This window comes from Brachyhypopomus gauderio, unplaced genomic scaffold (assembly GCF_052324685.1).
Source record: "Brachyhypopomus gauderio isolate BG-103 unplaced genomic scaffold, BGAUD_0.2 sc70, whole genome shotgun sequence".
NCBI classification, from domain to species: domain Eukaryota; kingdom Metazoa; phylum Chordata; class Actinopteri; order Gymnotiformes; family Hypopomidae; genus Brachyhypopomus; species Brachyhypopomus gauderio.
In genome coordinates this window covers 570,001-585,000 of record NW_027506891.1, presented here as the reverse complement: position 1 = coordinate 585,000, position 15,000 = coordinate 570,001, and the positions used below count along the sequence as shown (strand labels likewise).

At 41.2% G+C, this 15,000-nt stretch overlaps 1 protein-coding gene across 9 annotated transcripts in view; it reads right to left on the bottom strand.

Moving 5' to 3' along the window:
* The window catches only part of ppfia2 (PTPRF interacting protein alpha 2), a 286,573-nt gene that overhangs the window by 69,122 nt on the left and 202,451 nt on the right, over positions 1–15,000 (bottom strand). For all 9 annotated transcript variants that reach the window (XM_076989764.1, XM_076989762.1, XM_076989766.1 and 6 more), the window contains 3 exons: positions 14,177–14,278; positions 1,082–1,246; positions 1–69 (listed from right to left, as the gene is read on the bottom strand). The exon at positions 1–69 is cut by the window's left edge and continues 6 nt beyond it. In XM_076989764.1, coding sequence (XP_076845879.1) covers positions 1–69; positions 1,082–1,246; positions 14,177–14,278 — 336 coding nt within the window. The remainder of the gene's footprint in view (positions 70–1,081; positions 1,247–14,176; positions 14,279–15,000) is intronic.

Below are 15,000 nucleotides of genomic sequence, written 5' to 3'. Positions count from 1 at the left end.
ATTGGCAGCAGTTAGCTCTTCCTCCAGAGCGGAGACTCTTTCCAGTGACACACGTAGCCTCTCTCTCACCTAGTGGGAGGAAAAGAAAAGATTCAAACATAACTCCAAATAACTGTTTTTAAGAAGGAACATGCAGAAATGTGGAGTTCATGGAGTCTGTAGGCTCCGCCCCGGGGCCGTCAGCATCCGTTTGGGCCGGTCATGCTATTTGCAGCGCGGCCGTGGGACAGTTGGGACACTCCGTCCAGGCTGGGACGCCTGCACATTTGTCAGCGCAGCAACAGAGGACGCAGGAGAGCTGATGCAGGGACCTGATCCCTCTCATCCTCCTTCTTCTTTCCCTCTCACTCCGTTCCTCCCGCATCCCTCCGTCCGTGCTATATTCTCTTTTTTCTCTCTTGACACATCCCTTCTTTTTGACATCGTTAACAGGTGCATAAAAAACGTCTGCTTCTTTTTTAGGCCAATTGGAGAATCTCCCACTCTTCGTCTGTCTTCAGGTGAGGCTGCTGGATCAAGTGGCTTCAGCAGGAAGGTGGTTGTGGTTCCTGTCCCAGTTCCTCTCTGTAACATACAGCTGCTGAGCCCCAACTGCCATGAATCATGAAGCCTTTTATTTGCACCTCCGCTCCTAACACACACGGCCCTGTCTGCAGAGCACCACGAAGTGGATTACAGCTGTCACCCTACAGACTGCAGCACAAAGGACAGGGAGACGAGACATGCAACACGCCTACCGCTCAAACACTGACCAGCTAAAACAGCCACTCTGGAATAGCACTGTCATTTAGTCACTGAAATGGGGATCAACAGTAGGCATGAGTCCATGTTCATTTAATGTTCACCGATGCATGTAAACATACAGGCTGGACATTTTCATAATGAAAAAGCAGGAGTGGGAACACTAGTCAGATCACATTACAACATTAATGCAGTTTCATGAAGTTGCAAGTTAATGAGCAGTCTGACCACGTGCAGCATTTATAAATGAGCATTTACTTTGTAAGATGTCGTTTTAATTAATTCATCTTGAAGCATTCAACTCTGTCTAATTTCCATAACCTGTTTTGCAGAGGCTCACCTTTTCATCCAAAGCTTTGTGGTGCTCGAACAGTGACTTGAGGGCCTTGAGGACCTCGACCTCACTGGAGACTCCAGAGGGGGACTGGGCCTGGCGCTTCACCACCGTCATACGCAGAGAGCGCTCGTGTCTCGACACCAGACACTCCAGATGTTCTAACAGCAGCTGGAGTACATGCAGACACACATGCACCCACACACACACACACACACACACACACACACACACACAGACACACACAGACACACACACACAGGGCTTTATTACCTTTTTTATGATCATCATCATCATTATTCTCATCATCATCATCATCACTATTTCTGCATTCACCATTAGTAGCAGCATTATAATCAGTAAGCACTGTTACTTTCTCAGCAGTGCATTATTCATTCTTATTCATGCACAAATATCCATCTTGAGGAACGACATTCTGAAGCCATACAAACAGCAGAGGGACAGATGTCATGGGTCAGCTTCCTCAAAGTCAGAGTTCATGAACAGGAACAACAAATGAAAACCTTTATATAGACCCCCAGCCTGGGAGGAACACCACTCTAACTATATTAGCCATGATGAAATCTGCCAGCAAGCTCAAAACAACAGAGCACTCACAACAAACTGAACCCCCACTGGATGTGACACAAAAGAAATTATGGAAATGTGGTGACTGCTAGAAATTTTACATGGCATGCCAAATTAGTTTGGCTCTCAAGGACAAAGAGAAGCATCTAAAACATCTACAATAAGGTGTGGAGAATTTAGAGAAGACCATGAGTGCTGAGGAGATCATTGTGTCACTATGATGTTTGGAGAGACACTATATTGCTTTTTATCCTTACATACTCCTCAGGACTGATGGACACCCCTTGGCTGATTCTAGAAGCCTCAAAGGGTTTAAAATATTGACATACATGTGGCTGATTTATGGTAAGCCAAAATGTCCAAAAATCTAAAAGCTATTTACAGATGTGTCAGCTGTGAGTCACTGACTTGAGCTTTTCACTTTTTCCATATACATGCTTTGTGTGTGTGGTTTGTGTGTGTGGTTTGTGTGTGCTAAAATTGATATTTCAGCCTGACTAACATAAATGTACTCATAAATTAAGCAGAGCTATCTGAGCTACTAAAGATACAATACCTACATTCAATTAAATGCCAGACAGTATGTTCCGAGCCCTCCAGACTGGTGTAATGCAACTCTCTCTGACATTATGCACTGAAAAGTCAGAAAGCAGAAAGAACTCAAATATATTACCCAATTTTAAGGAAAAGTAAGGTATGGTTTTGCCATGTAAGAACTAATCAACGCTACTTAAAGCATTTTCTCAGTCTGTAGACTCAGGGCTACTGATCAGTGTGATTATTGTTAATGAAAACTATCCCAAAAACAAAACCTAGCAATGAAAATGACTTATTAAATTTTTATATGGAAAACTACATTTGCAAAGGCTACTTTGCAGCGACTCTGCCACTCAGTAATGTTAGGTATATGTGTGTAGGCACAATCTTTTATCTGATATTACTATAACTCTAAGATATAAAATATAGCTAACCTGTGGTGAGCAATGCGATATTTAGCAAACTAACATTCTCCATAGTGATCTGGCTAGCTAAACTGGGTTTGACCATGGTTCTCTCTTTACTTTAGCTGTCAGCAGCCTGTAAATAGTTTAAATCTGACATCATGCACAACTGCTCTTTGATATTTTTGAGTATCAAAATATAGTTTTGGATTTTCATGGCATTCACAATAACTGCTAGCACTACCACTCTGGGTGTAACTATAGTAAAAAATGACTGGAAAAATGACAAAATTTAAATATCATATATTGAGTTTATATATCATATATTTTAATATTTTAATCATCTTCCCAGACACTTTGTCATCATAGCTTGCATAATAAATATTAGAAAATAAAAGTAGGGAAAAAGTACTATACAATACTAAAAGTAATCTACAGAAAACAAAATGCACTATTGGTGCACTCTGAAAATAAACTAAAACTAAACTGAAATAAACTAATTAAAAATAAATAAATGAAAACAGAAACTAATAATGAAAGTGGAAATTGAATTTGAGGGCCCAGACCTGAATAACCTCCAGAGGGGAAGATGGTCAGTTCATTCTCCAGCATATTTTTCTTTTCAATGTTCTATTTTCTGACATTGTTTTAATTTAAGGTCAAGAACATCATGAAATAGCAATGTCAAAATGTGCCTTAACAAAATGCACTAACTGGTTACAGTGATTCATCCCCTTTATTTGAAATATAAAATAAAATGCCTCAGAGAAATATTGACTTGTTCCCTATAATAATATAATATGTTTGTTCCTATAATAAATTTGAAACTAACAATAACTCCCAATAAACATAAACACATACTAAGTGAAGTAATAAACATTACACCTGGAGTACACATTTACAGAACAGCTGTCATTTATACCTTAATGCCTCAAAATGCCAAAATACCTCAAACTAAAATGAAGTAATCTGCAGTGTCATACATGTAACAACAAAAGAGAAATCACACAAGGGGATAAAGTCTCTGAGATCAACAATCTTTACTAAATTGCGCATGTTATGTTACTCTAAATCAGTTGTTCCTCCCCCTCACAAAAAAAAAGACATTCTCAATCTTTCACCTCCATGTGCATGAAATCAGTAACGAGGCTTCAGTTATATGGGTTTCAGTTATATGGGTTTCAGTTATATGGGTGCCAGCAGCATCTGGGTGTTTACTCTTCCAGCAACTCTTCTGTCATCTCTTATGATTTTGATTTTAGTCCCTTCTGTTTTTTTGACTGTTTTATACTTTGTGCTGAACTTGTGCTCAGGCTGCATATGGCCCCACTAATGTCTACTCCTCACATCAGACTCAGCAGATCCAATACATGTACAACAACTACAGAAGAAGTTAGAAGTGTGGTGACTTCACCCCTGGGTACCTCAGCCCAGGTGCCTCTCACTATAGCCCTCCCCCTGAATAAAACAACAAGGCAAGGCCAGGTGTTCATTACACACATTACACAGAATTAAATGTGTTGGCCAGTTTGACTAATCATGAGCAGATGCAGAACTAGTCCGACACCTTATTGATGCTGTTTTAACACCTCAGGCGTGAACATTATGTCAATACAGATACTGTATATATACAGACAGTCTCTCTCTCTCTCTCTCTCTCTCTCTCTCTCTCTCTCTCTCTCTCATATATATATATATATATATATATATATATATATATATATACACACACACACACACACACACACACACACCTTCCTAATACTGTAAGTTGCTCTGGACAAATGCGGTAATATTAAATGAAAATGCAGCATTCCCCTAGTCCCAGAGGACTTTGCTATAAATGCTTCTAAAAATGAACCAGGGTCATAGATGCACTGTTAGTATGGGGTAACACAAAATGGAATCTCTCCGGCCCTTTCTTTCAGCCATGATGTGTCGGGGTGGGGGAGTGAGGAACAGGGCTCGTTCCTGGAAATACATCATTTGTCAGAAGCACAATCAAAGGAAAGAGGCAAAGTCACAATTCTCTAAAATGCACCAGCGGGACCATTTTGAAATCAAATGCCGCATTTCCCTGATCATCCTCCATTATCAAGTCTGCTAGAAAGATGTAAGATGTAATAGTGTTCCTGAATTGCTGAGAGTTGTACAAAGACAAAGTGGACAGAAGCATTAAAGCCCAAAAGCCAAAATACAGATGAAAAGGTTTGGTGGCCCGTTACGTTCTCCAGCCCTTCCATTGGGTCTGAGTTTCATTCAGTGGCTAAAGAGAATCTGGCGAACAGCCCAGTTTGGCCACTCAGACTAAAACTGGTTCTTGTTTCTGTGACTGAGAGCATTGCTAAGAAGGACTTCACTGGCACTGGAGAGTGAGGGACATCAAGCTCCATTAATGGGAGCGTCTGTCACCCAAGAGAGATGTCGACTTTGGCCTGATCCATGTAATGGTGCCACTTTAGCAGACCTGCGAACTGGATGTCTTGAGAAATCCAGGAGGATGTAAAAACAGGATGGTCGTCTTTAAAACCAATGCTATAATCCATGACTATTCTACTACAATTATAGCTTATTATACTTCATAACAGTGTTTCTACACCAAAGTGCATCATTTTGCCCACATCACTTCCGGGTATGCTGTACGTGTCTGTGCTGCCGCTGCTTCACCGGTGTTTCCTTTTGCTTATTCTCTTTATTTATACCTCCGTGTCCTGCTCTATACTCTTACATCTCTGGATGAAACAAGGATTGCTCTTGGTGGATCTATTCTGAGTCGTGTGAACTCACTGAATTTACTGCAACTACCCACCTGCGACTGCAACTGTTTACCTGCGAGCTCTCTGTGTGCCGTCATCAGTCCCCTGGGATTCGACATGCATGAGTGAGTTTCCCATCTCTCTTTGTTTGTTGTTTCTTATCAGTCTGTGATCAGTGATATTTATCGGCGATTATCAGCCTGTGGTTCTGGTCGGTAACACGGGCTAACGCAGCGTAAGCATTAGCTTTTGTGGCTATGTTGGTCTCCGTGCTAACGGTTATGGCTGTTATGCTGGTCTCGAGTGCTGCTGAGGATATCCAGCGAGTTTACTCCCTGGGTGAACTTTACAATCTTTGTTTTCCATCACGACTGGAGTCTACTACATACGGCCTGTGTCTCTCTGCTGGTATCGCCCGTCGGCCTTGTTGCATCCACCATGGATGCAGATATCGCACTCTAGTGCATCAATCTTCTGTCTCCAGCATTCCTGTGGTCTCTGTTCGTCTCCCCAAGCTCGGTCCTTCAACACCTCAACATGGAGTGGACCCTCGAGCCCTGAGAGAGGTCCCACAGTCCCGGGTTTTTCCTACTACTCTCTGCCCTTCATCTGTCCATTCTCGCCTGCTCAACCTGGGTCTGTTCAACTGTCGCTCCATGACTGACAAAGCTGCCCTCATCAACGACCACATCAGTCAGCATCACCTCGATTTCCTCCTGCTGACTGAAACCTGGCAGTTACAGCATGATTACTAGTATTTAAATGCTGCTGCCCCTCCTGGGTTTAAACATCTCTCTGCCCCCAGACTGCGTGGTTGTGGCGGAGGTTTAGCTGTCATATTTAATAGCAAATATACACAGTGAAATTACGATTCAGAAAACAGTTCACTGTGAATGCATGGCAGTTAAAACATCTGGTTACAACTCATCTGTATTTTTGTTAGTTTACCGCCCCCCTAACAGCTCGGTCTTCTTGACTTCTCATCAAAGTTGCATCAGCTTGTTGATTTTCCAACCCATAAACATGGTCATATCTTGGATTTAATTTGTTCCACTCCTGGTACTCTTACCAATGTGGTGGGTCATGACACTGGGGTATCTGATCTGTTTATCACTTCATGTTTCTCTCTTAGCACTCTGCCTCCTTCCTCAAAATCACTTCTCACCTACCGTAAACTTACATCTGTACTCTTCAGTGTTTTTCTCTGCCCAAGAATCATCTCCTACCGTAAACTTACATCTGTACTCTTCAGTGTTCTTCTCTGCCCAAGAATCATCTCCTACCGTAAACTTACATCTGTACTCTTCAGTGTTCTTCTCTGCCCTAGAATCATCTCCTACCGTAAACTTACATCTGTACTCTTCAGTGTTCTTCTATGCCCTAGAATCATCTCCTACCGTAAACTTACATCTGTACTCTTCAGTGTTCTTCTATGCCCTAGAATCATCTTCTACCGTAAACTTACATCTGTACTCTTCAGTGTTCTTCTCTGCCCTAGAATCATCTCCTACCGTAAACTTACATCTGTACTCTTCAGTGTTCTTCTCTGCCCTAGAATCATCTCCTACCGTAAACTTACATCTGTACTCTTCAGTGTTCTTCTATGCCCTAGAATCATCTCCTACCGTAAACTTACATCTGTACTCTTCAGTGTTCTTCTATGCCCTAGAATCATCTCCTACCGTAAACTTACATCTGTACTCTTCAGTGTTCTTCTATGCCCTACACTGTAAAAAAAAACAGTTTTTTTACAGGTTTTTCCCAATAAATTTTACAGTTTTTTCCTGTATTTTAAAATGACAGGGAAAGTGTATTACAATTACCAGAACAAACTGTTTATTTAAAAATGTCATGTGATTTAACAAGAAAAATCTGTATAAATTAAATACATTATAAATCTGTTTTTTAACAATTCTTAGATAATAATTTTAACTAAACAAACTGTAAAAAGAAAGTAATATTGATTAATCTTAATGAGACAAAGTAATAGAATCTTCTGGAATTAATTTCAAGGAAATATTACAAGACAACATTGATGCATGTTTTAATTTAAGTTTTGACATGTTAAATATGTGATTTTCATGTTATAAAAGTGAGTAAAAAGTAAAATGTTCTTGACTGTGATTTATTTTTATATTTATAACATACATAAAGAGTTAAGGCGTTCCAGATCCATCTCATTTTCAATCCACTATTAAATATGCACTGTATCTGTATCACTGTATCTACACTGTAAACCCGGATTAGGTTTTAATAAATTATTTTAGTAATCATTAATTATTATTTCATGTTTCATAAAAAATATTGCCATTACTAAATAAAACTAGTTGTTATCATTATTGAGCTGAAATAGGCATTGCAATGATCATGTTAAGTAAAGATAACTGAATATGTTAAGTTTATGATTGGTAGGGGTGGGGCCTGTTTGAATCGGACCACTGCACAGTGTGCATGAAGAGTTGTTCTGGTTGTGCATATTGTTTGAAGAACCTTTCGTTATCACCCCGCTGCAGCCCAAATGCATGAGTTTTGAAATCAGTGTTTCTTCAAATGAGTATTTGCAAAGTCAGCTTTCAGTGCATGTAACTTATTTAGTTAACGCGTAATATATTCTTATCGGTTCATATAGTGCAGGGGTAATCAATTAAATCTCTCCGCGGTCCATTTTTGGCAGATAGCTCAGACCTTAGGTCCGGGTTCGCGGTGGCGAACGAAAGTTGTTGAGCGGGGGGGGTTTGAACGTAACACTCAAATGGGTGGTGAACGTAACACTCGTCTGAAAATAAATTCTCCGTTTTAAAATATAGTCTCCCGTTAAAATTTTTTTGGCATTTGGGTCCGTATCCAGTTAATCAGGAATGTGATTGGGTCCGGACAGGACGGCGTTCGGGTCCGGATCCGGACCGCGGTCCGCCATTTGGTGATACCTGATATAGTGCTAGAACATGTGTCTGGCATTCCTGTCCGATCATAGTTTAACTATAACCGTAGCGTTGAAATGTGTGTTCTGACGGTTCGGAGTTTATGGCTCATTTTAACTATTAATGTTATATATATTTTTATATTGAAGCGTCGGTCCAATGGGGGACGGCGCTACTTCCCATGAGTCTCTGCGACTCCGATATCGTTATCTGTTAATGTGATGTCTATGCATGTGTTGATTAATTGTGTACTTGATTATGTGCATTACTTGGTTTAAGTCCCCCTTCATCAATTTATGTAGTCGTACTGTGTGAATTATTCTATGCCATGTTTGTGTAGTGTTGTCGTGTTATTGCCGTTCTCTCATGTGTTGTGTCTAAATTAAGTCTCTTCTGCGTGATCGTGGGGTCTGGCGTGATTATGTTGTTGAGGCAGTTTGAATTTAAAAAGCCTTGTGCTGCGGTGGATCTGTTTGCTACCTCTCCTTCCTACACCACACTGCAATATTGTTATAATTGAATGTGAACTAGAGTAAAGACCACATTCAATGAATATTTCCTTTAAAATGACAGTGTTGCATGTTAAGTGTTATAATCACCGTTTTTTTACAGTTTATGTATGTTTTTAAATTTACAGTACTTATATGTTTTTTTACATAAACTGTAAAAAAACGGTAATTTTCTGGAAACGGGGGGCGCCAGAAAATTGCCGTTTTTTTTACAGTTTATGTATGTTTTTAAATTTATAGTACTTATCTGTTTTTTTACAGTAATTTTCTGGCGCCCCCATTTCCAGAAAATTACCGTTTTTTTACACTTTTTTTTTTTACAGTGTAGAATCATCTTCTACCGTAAACTTACATCTGTACTCTTCAGTGTTCTTCTCTGCCCTAGAATCATCTCCTACCGTAAACTTACATCTGTACTCTTCAGTGTTCTTCTCTGCCCTAGAATCATCTCCTACCGTAAACTTACATCTGTACTCTTCAGTGTTCTTCTCTGCCCTAGAATCATCTCCTACTGTAAACTTACATCTGTACTCTTCAGTGTTCTTCTCTGCCCTAGAATCATCTCCTACCGTAAACTTACATCTGTACTCTTCAGTGTTCTTCTCTGCCCTAGAATCATCTCCTACTGTAAACTTACATCTGTACTCTTCAGTGTTCTTCTCTGCCCTAGAATCATCTCCTTTTCCCCTCATTCCCTCTATTCTCAATTTTGATACTGCCTTATCTGTCTACAATCATTCCCTTTCTGATACTCTGAACACCTTAGCCACTGTGATAACTCTGTATGTTCCCTCCACCCACGTATCACCCTGGTTTACACCTGACCTACGTGTTCTACGGGCAGGCGTCTGGAGCGGCTATATAAGAAAACTGGTTTGCCTGTTCATCACCAGGCTTATATTGACCACTTGACCAAATATAAGGATGCCTTAAACTCAGCCTGTGATCTATATTACACATCTGCAATAAATAACTCTAGTTCCGACACCAAGCGACTGTTTAAAACTGTTAATAATCTTTTGTGTCCCCCTTCACCTCCTCTAGCCCCTACATCTGATCAATTTCACACATTTCTTTTTTCACTAACAAAGTCTCAGTAATCTATCAGGATCTGCTGAAGGATCCACTTCTTCTTTCTCCACTTCCTCCCAGATGTTTCGCCCTGTCATTCTCCACTTTTTCTTGAGTTAACTCTGATCATACTCCTCGCCAGTTCTACTACCTGCACTCTTGATCCTATAAGAACATCTCTGCTTAAATCTCTCTATCCTCCTCTATCTGTCATCTTGTTAATCTTTCTCTTTTCTGGCCACGTTCCATTACATTTAAAGACATCTGCCATCACTCTGGTGATCAAAAAACAGAATCTTGATAATACTGTTCTAAATAATTATCGTCCAATATCTAATCTACCATTCCTCTCAAAGATCCTCGAACGCGTGGTGGCCTCCAAGCTACTTCCAGTCTAGTTTCCGTGCTCAGCACAGCACTGAGACCGCTCTTGTTTATGTGTTAAATGACTTTCTTCTCTCCTTTGATAATGGCTATGCTTCTCTTCTTCTACTCCTCGATCTCACTGCTGCCTTTGATACAGTCAATCATGCAACACTGCTCTCACGGCTCCGTGATCTTGAATTTTCTGGTACCGTTATTTATTGGTTCACTTCGTACCTTTCGGATAGTCAGTTCATAGGCTTGGGTAATTGTAAATCAGATTTAGCTTCAGTTGCTCAGGGTGTTCCTCAGGGGTCGGTGCTAGGACCACTGTTCTTTGCCATTTATTTTCTGCCACTCTGTGAGTTGTTACGGCAGTATCAAATCAAATCAAATCAAATTTTATTTATATAGCGCTTTTTACAACAGTTGTTGTCACAAAGCAGCTTTACAAGTGCCGAGTCCTAGCCCCCAGTGAGCAAGCCAAGGGCGACAGTGGCAAGGAAAAACTCCCTAGTTTTTGCATGAGGAAGAAACCTTGAGAGGATGGATTAAAATTCAATCTCTATACTGATGACACTCATCTGTAACGGGCACAGTTTGGGAAAAGTGCCATGCCCTCCGTGATAGTAAAATGTAAAAATGTAAATGTGCCATATTTTGTCAATTGTGATTTTTACACCCCAATCGAAATTTGTCCTCCACTTTTAACCCTGTGCAGTCAGAACACACACACACACACACACACACACACACACACACACACACACACACACACACTAGTGATTACTAGGGGGCTGTGGATCACACGTGCCCAGAGTGGTGGGCAGCCCTAGCCCGGCACTCGGGGAGCAGTTGGGGTTAGGTGCCTTGCTCAAGGGCACCTCAGTCATGGCCTCAGGTCTGGGGATCGAACCCACGACCCTCCGGTCACAAGACCAGTTCCCTACCACCAGGCCATGACTGCCCCTGCTTTGAATGAAAGCACACGGCGGTGAATGTCCAATTGACGGTCTGTGGAACGCTTCCCCGTGTCCTCTGTGACATCTGCTGGACTGCCTATGTGATCTGCTCTCTCTGACGTGTATGTGTTTATATATGTATTTATGAAGACTATCGATCTATCTATTATCTCAGCTTTAAACCTCATGCCCCTTTCCCACCCCCATCCATCACTAAATGTATCTCTGAACTCAACCTGTGGCTACATGCTAATTTTCTTTTATTAAATGGCCATAAGACTGAGTTTCTTATTATTGGCACTAAGTCTGTGGCCCATTCCCTTGCCAATACATCGCTTACTGTTGCTGGTATGCTGGTCTAATCATCACCTGTTGCACGTAATCTTGGGGTTCTGTTTGATCCAACTCTTTCATTCGAACCTCAGATACGTTCACTCACTAAGTCAGCCTTCCTCCAACTCCGCAATATCTCCCACCTACGTTCATTTCTGTCTCCTAATTCTGCTGAATCCTTGGTTCACGATCTCATCACTTCTAAACTAGACTACTGCAACTCTCTGTTCTATGGTCTTCCCTCTAAGTCTCTTCGGTCCCTTCAGACTGTTCAGAATGCTGCTGCTCGTGTTCTGACCCAGTAAAGGAAGTACGGCCATATAACACCTGTCCTAGACCATCTTCATTGGCTTCTAATAAATCTCCGTATCCAGTACAAAATTCTAGAACTTACTTATAAAGCACTCTCTGGCTTGGCTCCCATAAATCTGAATAATCTTTTGCACCGCTATGTCCCTACTTGCCGGCCTCAGTCAACTGACTCTGGTCTCTTAGTTATTCCCAGATTCAAGTTGAGCGCCATGGGTGGTCGATCTTTTAGTGTGGCGGCTCTGACCCTCTGGAACTCTCTTCCCCTCTCTCTCCGTCTCTTACCATCTCTCAACACATTCAAGGCTCAACTAGTAACCCATCTATTTAATCAACATTTTCTCACAATTTCCTCAACTTAGGTCTGTTCTATGGGTTTTCTGTTTTTCTTTCTATTGTTTTTATTTATGTCTGTTTTGTTGTCTTTGTTCTTTTTTGTATTTCTCTGTAAAGCGTCCTTTGGTACTTTGAAAGGCGCTATATAAGTGGAAATTATTATTATTATTATTATTATTATTATTATTATTATTAATAATAATAATAATAATAATAATAATAATAATAATAATAATAACAAATTATGCATTAATAGACTACATGTATACATTTGGACACAAAAACAAAAAAGACCTTATCTAAATATTATCAGTGTGAGACTAAGGTCGTATGTTTAGCATTGATTACTATTCCTGCATTATAGATCTTCTGGCCTGTTGTATTACAGTAAAATAAATGTCTCCTTTTTTTATTTTTATTTTATTAAAAAAATAATAATAATAAAAAATAAAATGTTTCCACCTCAGTGTGCTCAGTGGTAATAGCAACCATATTCAAGCCCCAGGAAAACTATTTCTCTGCTAGCATGGGGGATAATTGTGCAGGATTGCAAATGTTAATGAGCTGTTGTAGCATAATCACCAGAATGACCTGAATGCTATGTTGCTTTATTCTTTTTATTTACTCTCATTGTGTCTCTATTCTCGGTTCCTCCTTGTGATTAAACATTTTTATCTTCTTCCTCTGATCTTCTGCTCTCTGTCCCTCTCATCTCCTTTCACTCTCTCTGTAGTTTGGAGCTTCTTCTCCCCTTTGCCGCTATGATATTGTCAGGCTTTTTTCAAATACGCCCTTTAATATCCTCCTTTTCATCAGGGACCGCCTGAGCTTTTGTGTCGTGCAGGGGATCAGTCGTTAATTGAATTGTGGCAGGACGGTTCAAGCGGTGTGTTCTATTAGCTGTCTGACTCACCAAAGCCCTGAAGGGAACAGTGGAGACCTGGAGGTGAAAATGATGTGAGAATGATCATCTTCTCTCTCTCTCTCTCTCTCTCTCACTCTCTGTGTCTCACTCTCTGTCTCTCTCTCTCTCTCTCTCTCTCTGTCTTTCTCCCTCTCTCTCTTGTCTCTCCTCTGATATGGAGGTGTAAAAAACTTGGAGGTGTAGATCTGAAACTCAGGATCTATTTTGACAGATGACCTGCATTTGAGGTGTGTTGAGGTATCTCCAATCATCTGAAAAACGGCCACTCATCTAATTGTGTGGGAGTTTTTAGCACACTTCCAAACAAAAGCCATTATTATTCTCATTCCCAATATATTGATATATATAATGATATATATATAATGCTTCTATATAATAAATACCCCACAGCCTTGCTAGGTAAAATCCCCCACACGGCGTCTTGGTGGTTAGCACGTTTGTCTCTCAGCACTGGGGTCTTTGGTTCAAGTGCCTATCTGAGTGGAGTTTCCATGTTCTCCCCGTGTCTGCGTGGGTTTCCTCCGGGGTCTCCGGTTTCCTCCCAAAGTCCAAAGACATGGAGGTTAGGTAAACTGGCAGTCCCTGATTCCCTGACAAATTCTCCCTGAGTGTGTCTGTGTCTTCATGTTCAATAAAAGCAGTTGTCCAAGTGTGTGTGCATGAATGTGTGTGTGTTTGTATGTCCAGTGGCGGATGGTGCTCTGTCACTAGGGTCTGTCCTCTCTCCCCTTCCTGCACCCCATTCAGTCCCCCAGGGGGCTGTGGATCCCGGTAGAGAGAACGCTGTGTGTGATTAGCTGCCACTTCTCGCCAGTGTGTGAATGGTTGTGTAAGAGTTTTACCTGTGTTAAAATTGTAAAGTGACCTTGGGTATATTGAAAGGCGCTATATAAATTGAACATTCATTCACTTATTCACATCCGACCAGCCAATAACAGTGACATCAACGCCATTATTTGTTATTGCAAATAGTTATTGTCATTGGCTGAGAATATACCTGAGCCACAAAGCTGCTAACTAAAGCTACTGCCAGGAGGCTGTTCACATGTGTACACTGTGTTTTTGTAAGTCTAGCACATCAACATACCCTGGTGTTGTTCCTCTCAGCCTTCAGCTCTGAGATCTCTTCCTCCTTCTCCAACAGTTGCTCCCTGCAGGCGTTCAGTTCCTTCGTCAGGGCCGCAAACTCCTGTGGAGCACAAAACAACAGTTTTAGCATCACATTAACACTGATGAGGGTGCTGCTCTGAGACTCTGACCACCCACCATCTCGTAGCACTGGAGCATGTCCTTCAGTGCCCTCCTAAACACCAGCAGGTGCTACCAAACACCAGCATTCTCCACCAAAAACCAAAAGGTGTTACCACACACCAGCATTCTCCACCAAACACCAGCAGGTGCTACCAAACACCAGCATTCTCCACCAAACACCAGCAGGTGCTACCAAACACCAGCAGGTGCTACCAAACACCAGCATTCTCCACCAAAAACCCACAGGTGTTACCAAACACCAGCATTTTCCACCAAACACCAGCAGGTGCAACCAAACACCAGCATTCTCCACCAAACACCAGGAGATACAACCAAACACCAGCATTCTCCACCAACACCCGCAGGTGCTAGTAAACACCAGCATTTTCCACCAAACACCAGCATTTTCCACCAAACACCAGCAGGTGCTACCAAACACCAGCATCCTCCACCAAACACCAGCATGTGCTACCAAACACCAGCATTCTCCATCAAACACCTGCATGTGCTACTGATCACCAGCATTTTTACCAAATGCTAATAATCTAGTATTAGCGGTTGGCTTTAGAATCAAGAAAATACCTTAAAACAATCACTTCCCAGCAACAGCACACCAAGGTACAGCACACCAAGCCAGCATCCGGGTTTGCTGATGTTTAT